Source organism: Columba livia, chromosome 3 (assembly GCF_036013475.1).
Source record: "Columba livia isolate bColLiv1 breed racing homer chromosome 3, bColLiv1.pat.W.v2, whole genome shotgun sequence".
Taxonomy (NCBI): Eukaryota; Metazoa; Chordata; class Aves; order Columbiformes; family Columbidae; genus Columba; species Columba livia.
This window is the reverse complement of record NC_088604.1, coordinates 63,674,859-63,692,370: the sequence shown is the minus strand read 5'-3', so window position 1 is coordinate 63,692,370 and position 17,512 is coordinate 63,674,859. Positions and strand designations below refer to the sequence as shown.

Below are 17,512 nucleotides of genomic sequence, written 5' to 3'. Positions count from 1 at the left end.
GCGTTTAATTATGTGTGGGACAGCAGGTAGATGGCAGTGCCACAGACCAATTCGTTCCTGGCTCCACACCACAGGAGAAGGCTGCCCTGTCAGCATGGGCAAAAGGGATGGGAAAGAAGAGCCAACCTGTGAATAGCACTTTGCTACTGTGCGTTTTGAAGCTGTTTCTGAAAAACCAGAACCAGTGAATGGAGAACCTCCCTAGGCTTCTGGTAGCTGCCCCCGTCCCAGCAGCAGATTAGCCTTTTGATTGCAGTGGAGCTATTTCACAGGTGTTTGTGCTGCTCTTTGTCTGAGCCCCTCTCATGTTGTTCTGACCCGTGACTGTCTCTGTGTCAAGAGGTATGGCCTTCTGTCCCAGGGGGTGTGTGCACTCCTTCTCCATGCTCCCTCCACTACCCCCCAAGTGGCACCACAGAACAATTTAACCAACCCCTAATTGGGGTGCTCGTGGACCACCAAGTCACTGAAACATGGCTGGGTGGCAGGCATGTGGGGGCCGGGGATATGTGGGCTGGGGCTGGACTTTCTCCTGACAGGAGTCTGTTATAGACCATAGGAGATGAAGGTGAACCACTGACTCAAACCGTATGGAAATGGAGAGCTTGTTGTGTTGTGGTTGTTTACCAAATAATTGTCCTGCAGATTGAGTGCCCACAAAATTAAATCATTTTGCCTGGTAATTCAGTGGTGGGGTGAAATGTTTATTAGTTGATGGCACTGCTTTGACAGTGACAACATGTAGCCAGCTGTGTCTGACGGTAGCAAAGGTCAGTATACCTACAGTCACATATGGGTGCCACTAAAGTCCACTGTTCGCTCTGCGAGGCCTAAATTTCTAGAAATTAACACCACAGACAAGTGCCTCTCTCTCAGCTAGAGTGGATTCAAACTGCAGAGTAGTGTTTTTTCTCAGAAATAAACTGTTTTCTGGCCGATGAAAATCAGGGTAGGGGACTTGCTGCTTAGAAAGCCTGCTGTCAGTGTGGGTGATCTAACCTGGAAAGAAGACTTGTTCATGTCCTTTTAGCATGTGGGCCCATTTACCACTTCTCTCTCCTATCTACACACAGTTCCAGTCACAGACAAAAGCCAGTTTAGCTGCCTCCAGTAGACATACAGCTCATTATGTTTTGGCACAGGACAGAGGTTGCAGAAGGGAGGTTGATGTGCTGGCACTTCTGATTTGTGCCTCATATGCAGATCCCTTGGTCTCGGACGGAAGTGATGTACCAGCAGCCTGCCTGGCTTCTTCTAAAACCAGGCAAACGGCAATACCGTAGGACTTGATGAATTTGCCAAAACTAAATGTCTAGTGCTGTTTGAGATGCCCTGGGTAGTCCGGCCTGGCTTCTAGCTACCAGTCCACGAGGGACTCATTTTCCTGTATAATCAGTATTACAGCTGTCAGCCTCATGTGGGTGCTTCAGATGTCCTAGGGCACCTCAGAAGGCATAGGATGCTTATATATGGCCAGTTGAAACACCTGTCCTTGTAGTGTCTTCCGTGCTGAATATCTCTGAGCTGCTCACTGTCAGTTTTATCCCAGTGATATTGGGGAATGTGTACAGCCCAAAGCTGGGAGAAAGCTTTTTAGTTTTGTGTTGAAAATCTGAATTTTCTGGAGTAAGGACTACAGTATACCTGTCAACTACTTCTCACCACCGCCCACTGCAAATCACTCTCTAAAATGCAAATCTTGTACTTGTCTTCTGCTTGGTGAAGGCAGCATAGGCTTTAAAGACACACTTAAGCATGTGGGAAGTTAAAAAACAGGCAGCTCTTTATTTTTCAACATCAGAACTCTTCCAAATTTCAAAGTGCAGAAAATAAATGATGTTTTCTTTAAGTATTACGTTTTATGCTAGGATTGACGATTTAAATCCATGGGGGTTTGGTTATGTTGTGATGGGATGCATGGTAAGATAGCAAGTCTGATTTACTAACTTTGTGTGTCACGATCTTGGGATTAGGTCTCTGAGCACTTATAAATGAGGATATGTAAGTTTATCAATACTGAACTTGCAGGTGTAATCAGCATACTTGTTATGTTGCCAGGTAATGATGATCTGTATGTACATCGTTGTTGAGTAAATTCTGGGGGGAATGCGCAGCATGGCTGCTTTGTCATGCAGGGACAAACAGCATGTCCTCAAACTAAGACGGCAATTTAGGTGCTTACAGTGGCTCACTAGAAGTGTTAATCTTAATCTTCTCAAAATTGAAAATGGCACTACAGCGTGCTCCGAGATTTCAGCAGGTAGCTGAATCTCAGCTCCCTCATCTTGGCAGAGTCACATCTTCTTTCTTGGCAAATTCTCATCAGCAGACCACTGACTCCCTTCTGTCTCATCATGCTCTATATGCACCTTATCCTGCCACTCCTTTACTCCCCTTGAGTCTGTTTCCTCCTCAGTTCTCATTATTTTTTGCCATCCATTTTTCCTGTCGTAGTTACTGCCATCTTCCATACTCCTCTTCCCTTGTTTCTCCCAACCAGCTCCAATTAGTTTGAAAGTATCTTACTAAAAATTGTTGTATTTTAAAAAATGAATATGTTATCTTTGACCATTTCAGTTAGCAGCAAAACGCTGTTGTCTTCGTCAGGGTCAAGTTTTCACCATAAATCACGTACATACACCTTCAGACACTGCCTGAAATGTTCAGGACTTGTACAGGACACAACAAAATGGCATTTGCTGATGTGATTGATACCATTATTTGTATGCCCCCTTATTATTACTTACCTTATTATTATTTCTGTTGCTCCAAGTAGTCTTATCCACCTACTGGGATCCCACTGTGTTGGAGACTGCTCAGATAGCTGCAGAAAACTCGGACTCTGCTCCTATGTGCCTATAGTAAAAGTTTAGTCAAAAACCAGCAGAAGAAGGAAACAAGATGAACAGAGTTCAGCAGCAAGTTAGAAGTGTCCAGAAGTCTAGAGCAATTAAAATGTCTTGTCCAATATCTAGTTAATGTTCTGCTTGACTCTGCCAGGATGAGGACTCTTAAGATGAATACCAGGCTTAAACACAAAATGGCATGCAATGGGGTAAAATACACAGTGCCTGAAAATTCTAGTTTAATAACAAATGTTAAAGAAGATGTGGGATACAGTGAACTGCTCTTTATTAAAATGTGTTACATTAATATTGTCAATTCACATTGTGAAATGAAGAAGAATCATTTATTAAAGAATACAAAATAGATGGATTTACTCTTTTCCTTCACAAATTAACATTCTTCCTTGTTAGACTTCTCTAGATACAGCCTCCTCATTTCCTAAAGAATGAAAAAATATGTATATGATAACTAGCATGAGATTTAGCATGAATAGTGCTAGTTCAGCAAACTGATCTTTCTTTTTTCATTTATTTTATGTAGGTTTCCTCTTCCTGATCTGTAAACATGTCCACAGACCTGCTATGTAAGTACTTTTCCATCATCCCACACTGATTTTTTTTTTGTGTGTGTGTACCATATGTTTTTATCAGATTCCCAGATGTGGTCATGATTGATGTCTTTTATCTTAAGTATAAAGTCTGCTTTTACATTTGCATTTCTTCTGAGACATCTGTGGAACAATATTACCATTATAATCAACGGGATTATTCTTGGAATAGGGCATGACTTAATATGAGTAAAATTGTAAAAATCTGGTCCATGTATAAGAACAGACTGGTTCATTGAGACTTAAAAAATTACAATTCTGTCTAAAGTGTTTTATCTATCTTTGGCACAAATACCATCTCAGATTACTACTGAGTGATGTGTTTGGGTTTTCTTAATCACTTTGTGAATTTTCAACTCCTGTGTTTCCGAGGCAGCATTATCCAAGTCACATCCAAATCTCATTCCTCATCACTGTTATTGGGGACAGAAATCTTTGCAGGGCCCATTGCGATAGGACAAGGGATAATGGCTTTAAACTAAAAGAGGGGAGATTCAGGCTAGACATGAGAGAGAAATTTTTTTACAATGAAGATGGTAAAACACTGGCACAGGTTGCCCAGAGGTGGTAGATGTCCCATCCCTGGAAACACTCAGGTCCAGGCTGGACAGGGCTCGGAGCAACCTGATCTAGTTGAAGATGTCCCTGCTCATTGCAGGGCGTTGGACTAGATGACCTTTGAAGGCCTTTTCCAACCAAAACCGTTCTATGGTTATTCCTCTTTCTTTTTCAACAGCAAAGAATATACGAGCAGCATATCCTTATACTTTGCTGTTGTAACTACCACAAAAAAATACCGCTCAGGTCTCCCCGGTACTTGCACTCTCTCACTCCGGCCTAAGCTATCTGTAGCATTAAGTACATTTTCTATACTTACTGATCTGATCTACATGCTTTCTTTTGGAGTCCTTTCAGCACCTCAGCTGCCATTTTTTATTATTGCTTCTGAGGGCTGCCCAACTGCACACTGTACAGTGTAAGAGAGGGGAATTTCAGAAACCTGTTTTATCAGTCTCCAATACTTCCTCAGAGGAACAAAGGAAACAAATTTTTTTTGGTCAATAAATGTAATCAGTTAATAAATATAAAAACATCAGTGGCTGACTGGCAGATAGCAGCTATCTGTGGAGGTGATATCTGTACTTCAAGTTATTTGTGAAGGTGCATTTTTTGAGCTTTATCTGCAAACTGGCAATTTTAGGGCATGCTTAAGTGCCATTTAGATACAGGAAGAACTCTAAAAGATTAATGATGAATGTAATATACCTGGCTGTATTGTATAAAACAGGCAAAACTTCTGTTATGAGTGAAACATTAAAGGAGAAAGGGCAGAGTAATTGTACAGTCAAAATCACTTCAGACTCCTCAGCTCAGATGTTTAAGCTAGTTTCACTGTTTTAGCTAGTTTGTGCTGTGCCGGTTTCATTTTTATCTCTTCAGCTCAGCATCAGCACCTCTTCTCACACTTTCCCTAATGATCAATGTCAATGGGTTAGAGAAGTTGTTGCCTGAGAGGCTGAAGGAGTTGAGTGTGTTCACCATGAAGAAGAGAAGTCTTGGGTGGGTCTAGCCGTGCTCTACCAGTACAAAAAGGGTGGTTATGGAGAAGGAGGTGAAAGCACTGTTTCCCAAATGTGCACTGTGACAGGACAAGAGGCGATGACCACAAGTTGCTTCAGGGCAGATGCCCCTGGATATCCGGGACATATCACCGTGGGATCAGTCAAACTTTGGAATAGACTGTCCAGGAGGTGCTAGAATTTCCCACACTGGAAATATTTGACATATGGCTAGACAGGGTCCTTCGTAATGCTAATCTAAGGCCTTGCTTTCAACAGGAGGCTGGGCTATTTGATCTCCCCAGGTCTCTTGCAACTTAGATAATTCTGCAGTTCTGTATTCACTTGTGTCCTCAGCTATCTTCTGTGCAGTGGTCAGTCATCCCTACTATCTGTCCCTGGTCTTCTCCACATTCTGCTGTTTGTGCTGTGGTAGTTCCTGTGTTACTTGACTATGCTAGAGGGGATAGACATTTGTCTTCTCACTTGGAGACATGTGAGTAGTGTTGAGGCAGTACCAGCGCTCAGGGGACTTTCCCGGTTCCAGCTGGTGGGAGTACACGTGCGCATGGAGTTTGTGACAGCCAGGTAGCGCCTTGGAAAAATGTCAGTGCTCAGGTGAATGCCAAAGTGGCAAACTGTACAGATGTGAAGTGGCTCTAGATCTTTATGTCTGTTTTTATGTAAATAAATAGTACAGAGCAAGCCCATGAGCTTAGTACTGGCCTATGCTAACAAGCAACACCAAGGTATGTTTTGGGGATAACGTCTACCAGGCTCTGTTCCAGGTTAGGAATTTGGATGTAATCAGACTGTTTGTGGGGGGAAAGGGAAGGAAGTGAGGAGTGTTTAGACATGTGGAGCTGATGCCAGGTGGTCTCAGCACCAGGGAAGTCTCTGGTTCTTACTATTTAGCAGTAGACACGTAGCCTAAACACCCATTCCCTAAGCCTGACCACAGCATCGTCTGTCAGTAAACCTTGGTTCAGTACAAGGTCACATTCTAGGATTATTTATCTTGTTCCAGGTCATGTTAATGAAGACTAGATGTATAATTAAAAAGGAAAAAAAATCTAACCAAACTACAACAAAACCACTTGGATTCCTAGGAAAAAAAAACACTGCACTCTGGGGCAAATTGCACAAAGAAAATGTCATGGCTGCACAATACAAGGGCTGCTGCAGCCCGACCTCAAACTCCAGCAGCTAAGTCTTGAAGTGTGTGGAAATAAAGCAAAAAAGCCAACATCCCAGTGAAGTTTCAGCATGATGAAGTTGAAGTAGCAAGTGTATCTCTGTTTTAGATGGAGAAGCTAAGGAAAAAAAAGAGAAAGAAGTTTATAAAATGTCTGGCTGCCACTGAGGCTCGGCCGGTTGGGGAAGCAACAGACTTCCCTTGGAGCTTGTTTTTCTTTTTATCCTTGGATGAACTAGTGTGCAGTACATTATGCTCCCTGAATGTAGGGGTTTGTCACAGTTAGCGCCGGGGGCTGTCCCGGGAACGTAGGAAGTCGATGGGGGTGAATGGAGCATGCGGTGGTCGGTGGGGCTCGAGCCCGCGCTTCGGGAAACCTGTCGCTGCTCCTCTCGGCCGGACTGGCCAAAGCCAGGCAGGAAAGGAGGTGGGTCTTTGATCTCTTTGTTGTAGCTGCTCCCTGGGAATTTGCTGAAATCAATGCCCTGTTTTTCCTGGAGAAATGAATGGCTATGCCTAACTAGCTTTGTGAAGTGCCGGGGAATTCACCGCTTCTGTTTATTGACAGCTGAAAAGGGGCACATGGTGCTGAATGGGTCCTCTTGGGGAAACAAAACAGAGCAGACGAGTTAGACTTAGTTGAACACGAGCATTTGGAAAAGTCTGCCGAAGGAGGATGGCACAGTTCCTGCCACCTTGTACTAGCATAGCCTGATTTTTTACTAAAAATGCCATTTTAAATAAGGTAAGAATTGTTTTGATTTCCCATATGTAGTGCAATTATGAAATGTTTGCATTTGTGTTCTTGAGTGCAAAAACAATGTTTGAATTGTATTCTGTAATGGGAAACACCTAAGTGACTCTCGTGCTGTTTCTCGCCTCTTGTGAATGTCCATTTGTTATTTATCTAACAAATATGAAAAGGAATAGGAAATAATTTGGTATTTGGGTCTTGCAGTCAGGTCTTGAACATCAGTCTTTTATGAAGTTCTTTATGTCTTTGAGAATCAGCTGAATTGCATCAGATGATTTCTTGTCTGGTACAAATCACTGTGTTAATACTTATACACAAGACAGTGGCTAACAAGCGGGCCTGTCTGGCAGAGAATCTGGGAATCTAAAAGCCATTGAAATGTAAGGATATATTTCCAAACCTCTGTTCCTATGTGTAGACTCAAGGCAAGAGATGGGCTTACCACTATGCTTGCTGGTTTTAAATGTACAGGTTTTTTGTAAAGACAGCAAAGAATAGCAAGAGGAGGATGATAATGAAGAAGCAGTGTTTTCTTCTTGCAAGTCCAGAACAGTTTATCAGACCAAAGGAATTTGGTGTGTAATTCATATGTAAATCTTCTGCTGAAAACAGGATAACAAATCACCAGAGTTTCTATATTAGTTTCTGTGGTGACTGAAGAGAAAGGTTTCTGAACTCATATAGCTACAGCTTTCAGGTGTGGCCAACTTTATCACTGCAGGAAAGAAAAAAGTTAAGCAATGTAATTTCTTCCTTTGTCAGTTTAAGTGTACAGGCAAGCTCAAAATGGAATAATCTCCATTTTGCAAGTGGGAATTGCTGGTGTTTTGTAGCGAGCATGCTTCAAAGTGCCTGTGTGTGTGTGCAGCTGTTTGAAAACTTATGAGTAATCTACTAATTTGAGGGGAAGTACTTGGGAAGTTTCACATTTTATCAGAGTAGTTTGTGTTCCTCAGTCTGGCATTTCTGCTTTGAGTGACTTTGAGCTAGTAATCTTACTAGTTTTGTCTCATTTTGCTCTTCTCTGCAGCAGATAACTTATCTGTTTTTCTTGGAAGCATTGGGACTACACATGTGCCTTCTTAATACTTTGCAATCCTGAAAATAAAAATACATTGCCTAACTGCAGAGTGTCAGTGTTGTTTCTTTGAGTGTCTGTCTTTTAAATTTCCAATATTTTCAGAGGGAAAAGCAAAAAAAGAAGCAAATGCATTTATAATTTTGACAAAGAGGTAAAGGCATTCAGCTCAAGCTGACTGGTATTGATGTTTGTGAGGTGTATTGTCATAATGGTTATCCAAGTGTATCAAGAATGTTTTATGACTTCACATAAGTGTATTTATACATGCTAGACATTGGAAGCCACTAAAATTTAAAGCTAATTTAAAGTTAACATTTAAGCTGGAAGGAGGTATATTTGATGGTCATTTTAATGCTATAGTCTAGATATGTAATGAAAATGTTGACCGGTGAAGGTTTCTGGATAGTTGTACTGGTGTAAATAGAAAAGAATTATGGTCGTGAAAAGCTCAATTGATCAGAGCTTTTTTAGTATAATGGAGAAGAAAGCAGATGCCTCCTGAGTGATATGGAGGGTGGCATTTGTTCCCTCTTACTGGGGCAATAAGCCAAGGCAGAGTGTCTGACGTTGAACTCACTGGGCTGTGTTTAGGCAGAGGGGTGTAGGGAAGTACATGGGGATGTTTTGGCAAGACAGTTGTCCCTTTGTTTCTTCTAACATCAGGGATCTTTAGAAAATATGAGTATTGTTGGCAATATTGAAGGGGAAGGAGTAGAAAATAATTGATTTCCAACCAATAGAGTAAGATATACCAAATACAAAGTGGAATATGTGATCATACACATCTCTAAGTAAATATGCATATTAAATGACCAGGGTTATACAAATACATATCTGAGGAATGGTGCATTCCCCCAAGGTGATACCTCTACCATGTGTTCATCTTATTCTTCAAGCTAGTAAAGTATGAAAACTGGAACAAATTTTTTGCGGTTTTGCTTTGCAAGGTTGCTGCTTAAATTCTAGTAATAGAGACTACTGTTATTTTTATGTTTGTCACTTTTGGAAATAGTTTAAAGAAAGTACAAATTAATCCAAAACAAATGTAGAAAAAGTGTTTGGATTTTATTTAGTCTCAAACTGAGATGACTGTCAACAGGAGAATAAACAGGGCTTTATGGAGCTACATTACAATTGAAGTAGAGAGTACTTCATCCACAGAAAAAATCTGCATGTTTTTCTAAACCCACAAGTTGTTGCAACTCTCAGTTGTAATTGTCCAATAATACTCTATAATAACATACTTTGTAATTATCTAATTTAGAGAAGTAGATTTAAGGCTGTCTTTATGCCTGAGGAGAATAGTTATTGTAAGGGAAATGCTGCCTAATCTATTGCTGCCAATTTTATTATCCTTACTTATCAGTTTGTTAAAGAAGCTCAGGTGGACATAATTTCTTTAGTGGTTCCCATTGAAAGCCTTCTCAGGAAAGAGAGAACAAGTAAATGGAAATACATATATGGCACTTGCATGCGTGAGTATTTTTTTCACAAAAATACATTTTTGTGTCTGTTCAGCAGCAGAGCTTCCCAATGTCTGGTTTTCTCTTTAAAGATATAATTTCATGCCTTAAAAGAGGAAGACAATTTAACAGGCTTGTAAAGGCTAAGGATGAGATTCTCCTACCCATTTTGTTCCCACAGAAGCTGGGAATCAAGCATCCTTTTCATGTTGGAAATTAGGCAAGCAATAACAGAAGTCGTTGGCTGTGTCCTCTGTTATGAAGGTGCTGCACAGTAAGAGCTAAAGCTGTTCTCCTAAGCTGTTAATGACCCTTCATTTACAAAAGATGATGCTTTTGAAAGAAGACTCCTACATTTCTGTATTTTAAACATATGCTTTAGGATTCATTAGTCAAAACAAAAACAACCCACAGAACAATAACAAAAATACCTAACTTTTTCTTGTTATCTGGGAGGAATTGGAACACCACTAGGAAGTTTAGACAGTTCACTGAGGAAGTTAACTGATTTTCCAGTTTTATTCAGACATAGTTTCCACTGAATGCAATATGGATTGGGAGTGTTCTTTCAAGACTGACCTCCCAAGTTCTCAGCCCCTACCAGTCCTAAGTGTCCATGTGTTCCCTTCTCCACACGGACTTCCTCCTTTCATGATGTGGCTACTCGCACATCAGTAGACCTGAGTGTACGGACTTATACCTGCAGAAGTGGGTCCCATGGTTTTTCCACAGTGCTCTTATTTCTGGTAGCTGTAGCTTGCCTCATTTGGTTATAACTACCTCTGAAGACCTCAAGTTCTCGAGCCACAGGACGAGTACAGCGTCTCTTTGCTCTGTCACACCAGGCTTCCTTGATGTGTCCCATAGTAAACTCCTGTTTCCTTCTCAAAAGCATGTCTACCTGCCTGGTTCTTTCCACCAGTAAGATGCTAGAAGTATATCCCAACTGCCAGCATCTTTGCTGGGAAAGTTCCTGCAAGTCCATGTTGAAAGTTGTGTCACAAGTGGAAGAACAGTAATTGATTTGGGCTTGTTTGCCAAGGAGGGATCGCTTTTGGCACCAAGCCCTCCACTGGTCTCATCCACATGACATCTGGACTTGGTGACCAGTGACAACCAAGTCCAGTGAAGGAGAGAGAGACCCAATCTAAAGTTCCCTTTTAAGGGAATGTTGCAAGGGTTGGAAATATTTCAGCTAATTAATACTAAGCGTTAGTCATTAGAATTGCTGCACTTCGTTTATCAGAATTGAAACTGTGGTGTTGACTTGCCATGAATAAAGCTGTCAACTGTATTAATGTCCTTGATTAGGGTGTCCGTGTGCGTGTATGTGTATTTATACATACGTACATTTAGGAAGACATAAGTGCTTGGGGTGGTTTTTTTTTTTGCTAGAACAAAGACAGAAGATTCAGCATTAACATTATCCAATAAAAGGATTGAGACTAAAATAAATCAACTGGCCTGCCAAAAATCTCCCCAAAAGAAAAGTGCTTGAGCCCGATTACAGCTACTTGTGCTGTGGGAGGTGTAGATTAGGGGGATCCAAAATGTGGCCCAGGAGCCACAGGGTGCTTAGGAGCAGTTTGATTATGACTCTCTTGATGCCTGTCTGTATTTCTGTGGACAGGGGGATTTTAGGTTTGCTGTCTGCAGTATTGGAGCAGTGCAGTTTGGGCAGTACGAGTGAAGACCTAAAGCAAGAAGGTGTCACAGCCGGAGCTGCAGCCTTGCACTGTGACCAGCTGCTGTTGGGGGAGGTGGGCAGGGGACAACATGAGGGCTCAGCTCTCAGAAAGCTTTTGCTGGGCATTCTGTAGGACCAGGCTTGCTGATTGAGCCTTTTTCTCATAAAAAATAGCAGTTGTTTCTGTGAATTTGCTGTTAACCTCCTTCCCTGTTTCTGGATCTAATTTTATATGACTTCATACCAGGCCAGTGGAGGGAGAGAAAGGGGGAAAAAAAAACTCTGAAAAATCCAACTGCATTTTTCAATTTGATTGTTTGAAATGTATTCAGCTTTCAGCAATGAGAGAAGTCTCTTTGTTCACGCTGATTGGAAGCTATTACATGTAAACCATGGGAAGTGACTTCACTTGAACTGTGCTCTGTATGTATATGGGTTCTGATAGCAACCAAACCCCATGTGGTGTACCACAAATGTGACATGTACATTTTAGTCCCGAGAATAACCAGAAAAAGATTATTCTTTTTAAATTAGCTTCAAATCAATCAGTTCTTTGATCTCAAGTCACTTTTAGATGGATGAACCTACCAAGAACTTTGATAAAGAGGTTGCTCAGACTGCAGAGTGAAGTTGAACTTGATAAACACACCTACGTAGTTTCCCTGCTGTTTGGTCTGTTGGTTTGTTTGGTTTTTTTTTGTTTAAGTTTGCAGTAAAGCCCTATAAGTCACTGCCCTTTCACGTGTTCAAACAGTGAAGGTAACTTCTTTTTCTTCCAGGCTGTGAAGTTTGTAAGATACAGCAGAGCCCCGGTATCCTTCTGCTGCACAGGCTTCAAGGGAACCTGCTGAAGCTGCTGTATGCAGTCACACTGTGCTCCTTGAGGCTTCTCTAGCTGTTTTGATCCTGAGATTTGCTAGATGAAGGAGCGTGGTAGAAAGCCTCGTTGGAGTTGGTGGGAGGATGACTTCTTATGGGCGGCTGGTTAAATTCCTTCTGCCTAAGCCTGTCATAGCACTTCATGATCACCAGGCAAAAAACTTACTGTTCCCAGATGTGCTTGACTGTCATCATGATTACTCACTGTTAGGAACTAGTAACACAGTCATTGTTATCATCTATATGTTCGTATAACAAATAGTTTCCAAGTTTTGAAAAGTTTACATACTTAAACTCATGTCTGCCAGGAAGATGCATGAGTGCTGTGCATTAGAAGATTTCTTTACACTGTGATAAGTGCTGAGCCTCCCTTCTGGTGGCATCGTTCCATGAGAACAGCTGTCCTGGGCAGGATCGTACCTCTGCAAGGCAGGAGTGAGTGCCTTGACAGATGATCTCTCACTACTGGAGACCCCAGGATGTACCCCTTCCTCCTTCCAAATCTTTCCTCTTGGGGGCGAAGGCAGGGGCACCGGGAGGATGGAGGTGAGGTGAGGGAAGGTGTCGCTGCAGATCAGCTTCTGGGTCAGGATGCTCACCTGCAGCACTGGGTCCCAGGTTTAGGGAATTAACTCGAGCTGCTGGTCTGACTGAATGAATGGGGTGACAGCAAGGTATGCTTGCTCTGTTATTTCTCCGTTTCTGTCTCCAAATACAGTAACTCAGTTTTTAAGTTTTACATTTTAGTAGAGTGAGGTGTATAATGTGTTCAATGTTAAGAATGATTGCTGGGATGTTTGCAGGCCACCTTCTGTGGGTGGAGAGAGGAAGCCTCCAAAAAGGTGTTGGTGTTCACTCACAGGGTACCGCTTACCCCTGTGCAGGACCAGGACTCCTCCTCCCCCTCCACTAGCATCTCAGGGGCTCTGGTCCATTTGCCTGCCGGCCCAGGAAGGGCACTCTGCAGCACAAGGCCTCAGAAGGGAGCTGGTATGGCCCCAGCAGCGTGTCCCACCATGCCTGTGCTGGTGCCACCATGCAGAGACTGTGAGGCTTCAGGGTCTCCATGTGTCAAAGATGTGGGAACTCACTGCTTCAAATCTATTGAAAGTTTCCCTCTCAAGCACTTAGACACTTAGGAGTGAATCTCCTCCCCTCCTTCTTTTTTTTTTTTTTTTGGAGGGTGCTATTTTGGGTATGGGGTTATGGAAAATAAAATATCTACTTCCCAAATAATGTGCTTTGTAGAACACAAATGTGCAAGTTTTCTGTCTTTGCTCAGAGTGTGAAGTTGGCCCAGAGTGTAGTTTCCTGATTTGTTTATTTTTTCTTCTTCTTCTTTATTTTTTTTTTCCATGCGGAGCTGAGCAGTTGTAACTCTCTGCTAATACAAGGTTTTGTTGTATGAGACAAAAGAGACATGAAAAGGAGACACTGAAGAAATGTTCACTTATTTTTGCAATGGACTAGGGATCAGTTATTACAATTAAAAAGTGAAAATCAGTCAGTAAAAAATTTAGCATGACAAAATATCAGAAGTGAACGGGATTTGAATAAAACTAATACGAATTCTGGTAATTATAGTGAGTTCTATTTTACTATAACTTAAATAGGATGAATTATTAATCAGTTAAGAGCTTCAGCTCCTGTGTAAATGCACTTTGCACATCAAGCTTAAGACATGTAAGGCTTCTTTCGTAAACGTCTTTTACAGAGGAAATGTGTGGCAGTGACCCACAATAATGGGAAAATAACTTGGGATTAACTGTTTGCTAATTGAGTACATTGAATTTTTGCCAAATAAATTATGTCGTGGAACAAGGTTTTCAAGCTTTTCCAGCAAGGAGTGCTGTAGAGCAAAACACAGGGCAGGAAAACCTTGTGTACCTTTGTGTAAGAAGAACCAAGATGGGTATACTGCACACACAGCGTTATCTTAGACAGAAAACGTCCACAAGGTATTTATGCAGCGTTCCTCTATGTGAGAGCTGACAAGGCTAACGGAGCAGTACAGTTTTACCCTGGGATAAATTACTGTTGTTTGCTATGCAAATCTTATGATTGTAATTAGGCTAGGATTTGGACTGCTGTGTACACTGATCTTTGTTCTCTCTGTACACAGGAGCTAATTCTAATGCTGCAAAACAGCACAGCGAATGCCAAGCACTGCTCAGCCCAGTGATTGTTTCTCGTGAGGCATCTTTGCTCCAAGTGGACATTTTAAAAATAATGATTTACCTCTGCCTTCACAGGGCATGTAAATCATAATGCGGGCAGCTGATGGGCCACTGAGTGTTCAAATACTGTAAAATCTCACTTGAGAGTAGAGAAAGCAGGAAGGACTGCCTGATAGGCATCTGGCTTTTAGCTGACTGGTTTTAAAAAGTGGGGTTCTGCCGCTGATTGGTTAAGGAGCTGGTGGTATGTTCAAGCTATCACAACAGTGATTGCAGTTCCCAGTATGGCTGTGTATAGCTCCCGTTATCTCTGCAGCCGAACGGACTTTGTGTATCACAGGCTGTGGCTCCTTGCCCACGCTAATGAGCTCTCCCTGAGGCTGGGCTTGTGCCTCTGGGGGTGGCACGGTGCTACTGTTTTGGAAACCTGAGTTTGTTAACTGTGCTTGACTGCAGCTTACCCAAGCTGCTGCGCCAGCTTGGCTACTGCTGGCCACAGGAGCTGGTCCTCGTGCAGCGTGGCCAGCCCCAGAGCCGTCTGGAGGACAAGGCACGGTGGCCGCTGAGGCTGCTGTCTGCAGCCAAGGAGAGCTGCCACCTAGACCTGGACTGGGGGGAAGCACCAGCATGGTGAGGATGGTACAGGTGAGCCACACTCAGCCCATTCTCCTCCCGGGGAATGGGGCTGTCAGTGTTTCGGTCAGCCCGTGTGGTAGGAAGGAGCGCGTCCTGCAGGCAGTGGGGATCACTTCGGTGACCCAAAGAGCAGGGTAACCGACCGTGCCTCCCTGTGGCTGGGCAGAAGTGGGAGCAGGTGCATTCAGGCACAGGGGTACCAGGCTGGGGATGCACAGGAGATGTGCATCTTAGCCCATTCAGTGGCGGTTCGCAGGGCATGAGCACCTTGTCCCTGGGATGAGGTGGTGGCTGCACACCTGCAACGTGATGGGAGGCTGCATCTGTGCTGGGCTCTTCTGTACGCATGCCTCCCTGCTGCTGCAGTGGGGAGCAAAACAAAAATCTACCAACCACAAGATCTATTAGCTTGTGTAGTTTTATATACAGGTAGATTAAAAAGGCATTATTTGGAACTTTTTCAGAATCATTGCACAGACATACAGAAAGAATGAAGAAATACCCTATAGAGGACAATATAGCACTGCTGCTCTAAAGAGATAGTAAATGGCACTGTCTGCTTTTTAACAGCTTGTAGTTCCTGTGAATCTCATTTATTTCTTCTTATTGCCTGCTCGTCTAAATCTCAGCAAAGCAGAGTAACAGAGACAGTTTTACTTTGTCTTGCATGCTTGCATATTATCAAGTATTCCTGTACACATGACATCAAATCTGTTAATTTTGTATGTGTACAATTTAGGGAGCAAGAAAACTGTAAAAGCATCAAGTGAGGTACTAGAGTGCTTAACAAAAAGCAGAAAAAATCTTCTTCACAGGAAGTGATTTTTTTAACCAAGTGTATTTCATTGTTTCCATAGCTGGATGCTCCATGTTTCAGAACAGGTTAGAGTGTGTTCTGAGGCTGTTGTTGAAAAAAATTACATTTTACTTAAGCAGTCAAGTTAAAAGGGGGCATGAAATCTGTGTGAGCTTTTCAAACTGGTGCCATGCTGCAGCTATGATAATGCATGCCTTCCTTCGTCAATGGCATCTGTAATTCAGCATTGAAATACAAAGGATCATGACTTGGTCTGCAGTTATCTCTGAGGAAGAACGTGAACTTGATGATTTTGCGCTGTTAGTTTCAGGGCAAGAAATTACAAAGACCCGCATTTCCCGGAGTTGTCCTTAAAGTTATTATATATGTAGTGGTTCAGTCCTGTGCTTCTGGTACACCACTTTTTAGTGTGCCAGTTTTTAGTGTGCAATAAATTCAGTGTACTAACAGGCTGGCGTAGGGTTAGAAATACCACGTAGTGAATGTAATTACGGGATGCCTGTTAAAGAGTTAAATCACCTCGTTATTCTTTTATGCCATGTGCTGAAACATAGAAAATCTTAGAACAAGCCGGGGGCAGCTCCAGATATTTCAAGGTGCTGCTCAGCAATGCCAGGTCAGAATCCCAAGCTGTGCTAGCAAGGTGCTTACAAAACGCTTCCAGCTCTGCAGCTCATTTGGTTCAGTGCTGGCTGACAGGACAGCCTTGTCACGCCAGTGAGCCATGCCACTTGGGGAGCTGTTTCTGGGACCCCTGAGCTTGCTGGCACACTCGGCACCCGTTCGCATGCAAAGCCGTCCCTGATTCTGGAGGAGTGCCTCCCTAGCACCCACACCACATGAATCATTTCAGACTTTACGTCACGGATGCAGAGGGCCAAGGTGGGTTAGCTAACGGGGCACTAGTGCCGAATGTGGAGACGGATTTAAGGGGGAACCTTTTTCCCTGGTTTCCCTTCCCAGCCTTCGCACGAGCTGCCCACCCTGGGGCCTCCATGGCGGGCACTGCCCTGGGACGGCTGGAAGGTTTGCTCAGGAGCTCAGTAGTGATGAATCACAGAGGCATGGCATGGATTGATAAGGTCGTGTACTTTACGATTAGATACATCCTTCCTCTAACAGTGGTTCTTTGTCTCCGTTTTGGTTTTGGTAATGTTTTTCGGCAGTTTGCATAGGACGACTCTCCAAGCAGGAGCTGTTTGACTTGGGACAAAGTCACTATTATTCTAGGTAAGCTCAGAAGCCCTCAAAATTTTGTTGCCCTAGGTAGACATAGATTGTTAGCAATTTATTTAAAAGCCAATTAAGTTAAATCACTGAGAAAATATTTTTATTCTTGCAGCCTAGTTGTTAAGTACTTTCAGGTACATAAAACAGCGTGTAAAAGTCTTCCTTGCAGCTATATTATTTATTTTTTGTGCATATTAACTGATGGCTGTGGAGTGGCATGCTCTTCATCTGTAGCATTAGCAAAAAAAATCATGTATTTCAGCTATTCATAGTGCAGGTGTGCAGTCTGGGAGCCATGGCAAAAGCAAGCTATTACAATGGTCGCCGAATGGAAAAATATGGACTATTGCAGTGCCTGCAGCCTGACCAACATGCGAGTCTACCTCCTCATTTAGAGTTGATGGAGAACCCAAAGAACTCAGTTGGAACACTTTAGGCTTATTTGGAGAAATTTTGAACTAGAGTTTTGATGCATGTAATTTAGTTAAGTGCCTGTTTGTGCTTACAAACTGAAACCTTTTCAAGCTACCCCGAATATTGCTTTTTGGTGCTACTGTCCTTTATCAGAGACCCTCTCTGA

The 17,512-nt window shown here is 42.6% G+C and overlaps 1 protein-coding gene across 8 annotated transcripts in view; it reads left to right on the top strand.

The window, feature by feature from the left end:
• PLAGL1 (PLAG1 like zinc finger 1) overlaps window positions 1-17,512 on the top strand; it is a 47,855-nt gene that overhangs the window by 17,544 nt on the left and 12,799 nt on the right. For 4 of the 8 annotated variants that reach the window (XM_065057262.1, XM_065057260.1, XM_065057261.1 and 1 more), the window contains one exon: window positions 3,388-3,430. The exons of 1 other annotated variant lie outside the window; for it this stretch is intronic. In XM_065057262.1, the coding sequence (XP_064913334.1) occupies window positions 3,412-3,430 (19 nt within the window). In that variant the 5' untranslated portion in view covers window positions 3,388-3,411. Of the gene's footprint in view, window positions 1-3,387; window positions 3,431-3,479; window positions 6,954-16,868; window positions 16,933-17,512 lie in introns of those variants that run through there. 3 more of the 8 variants (XM_065057264.1, XM_065057258.1, XM_065057263.1) reach the window with 3 other exon arrangements.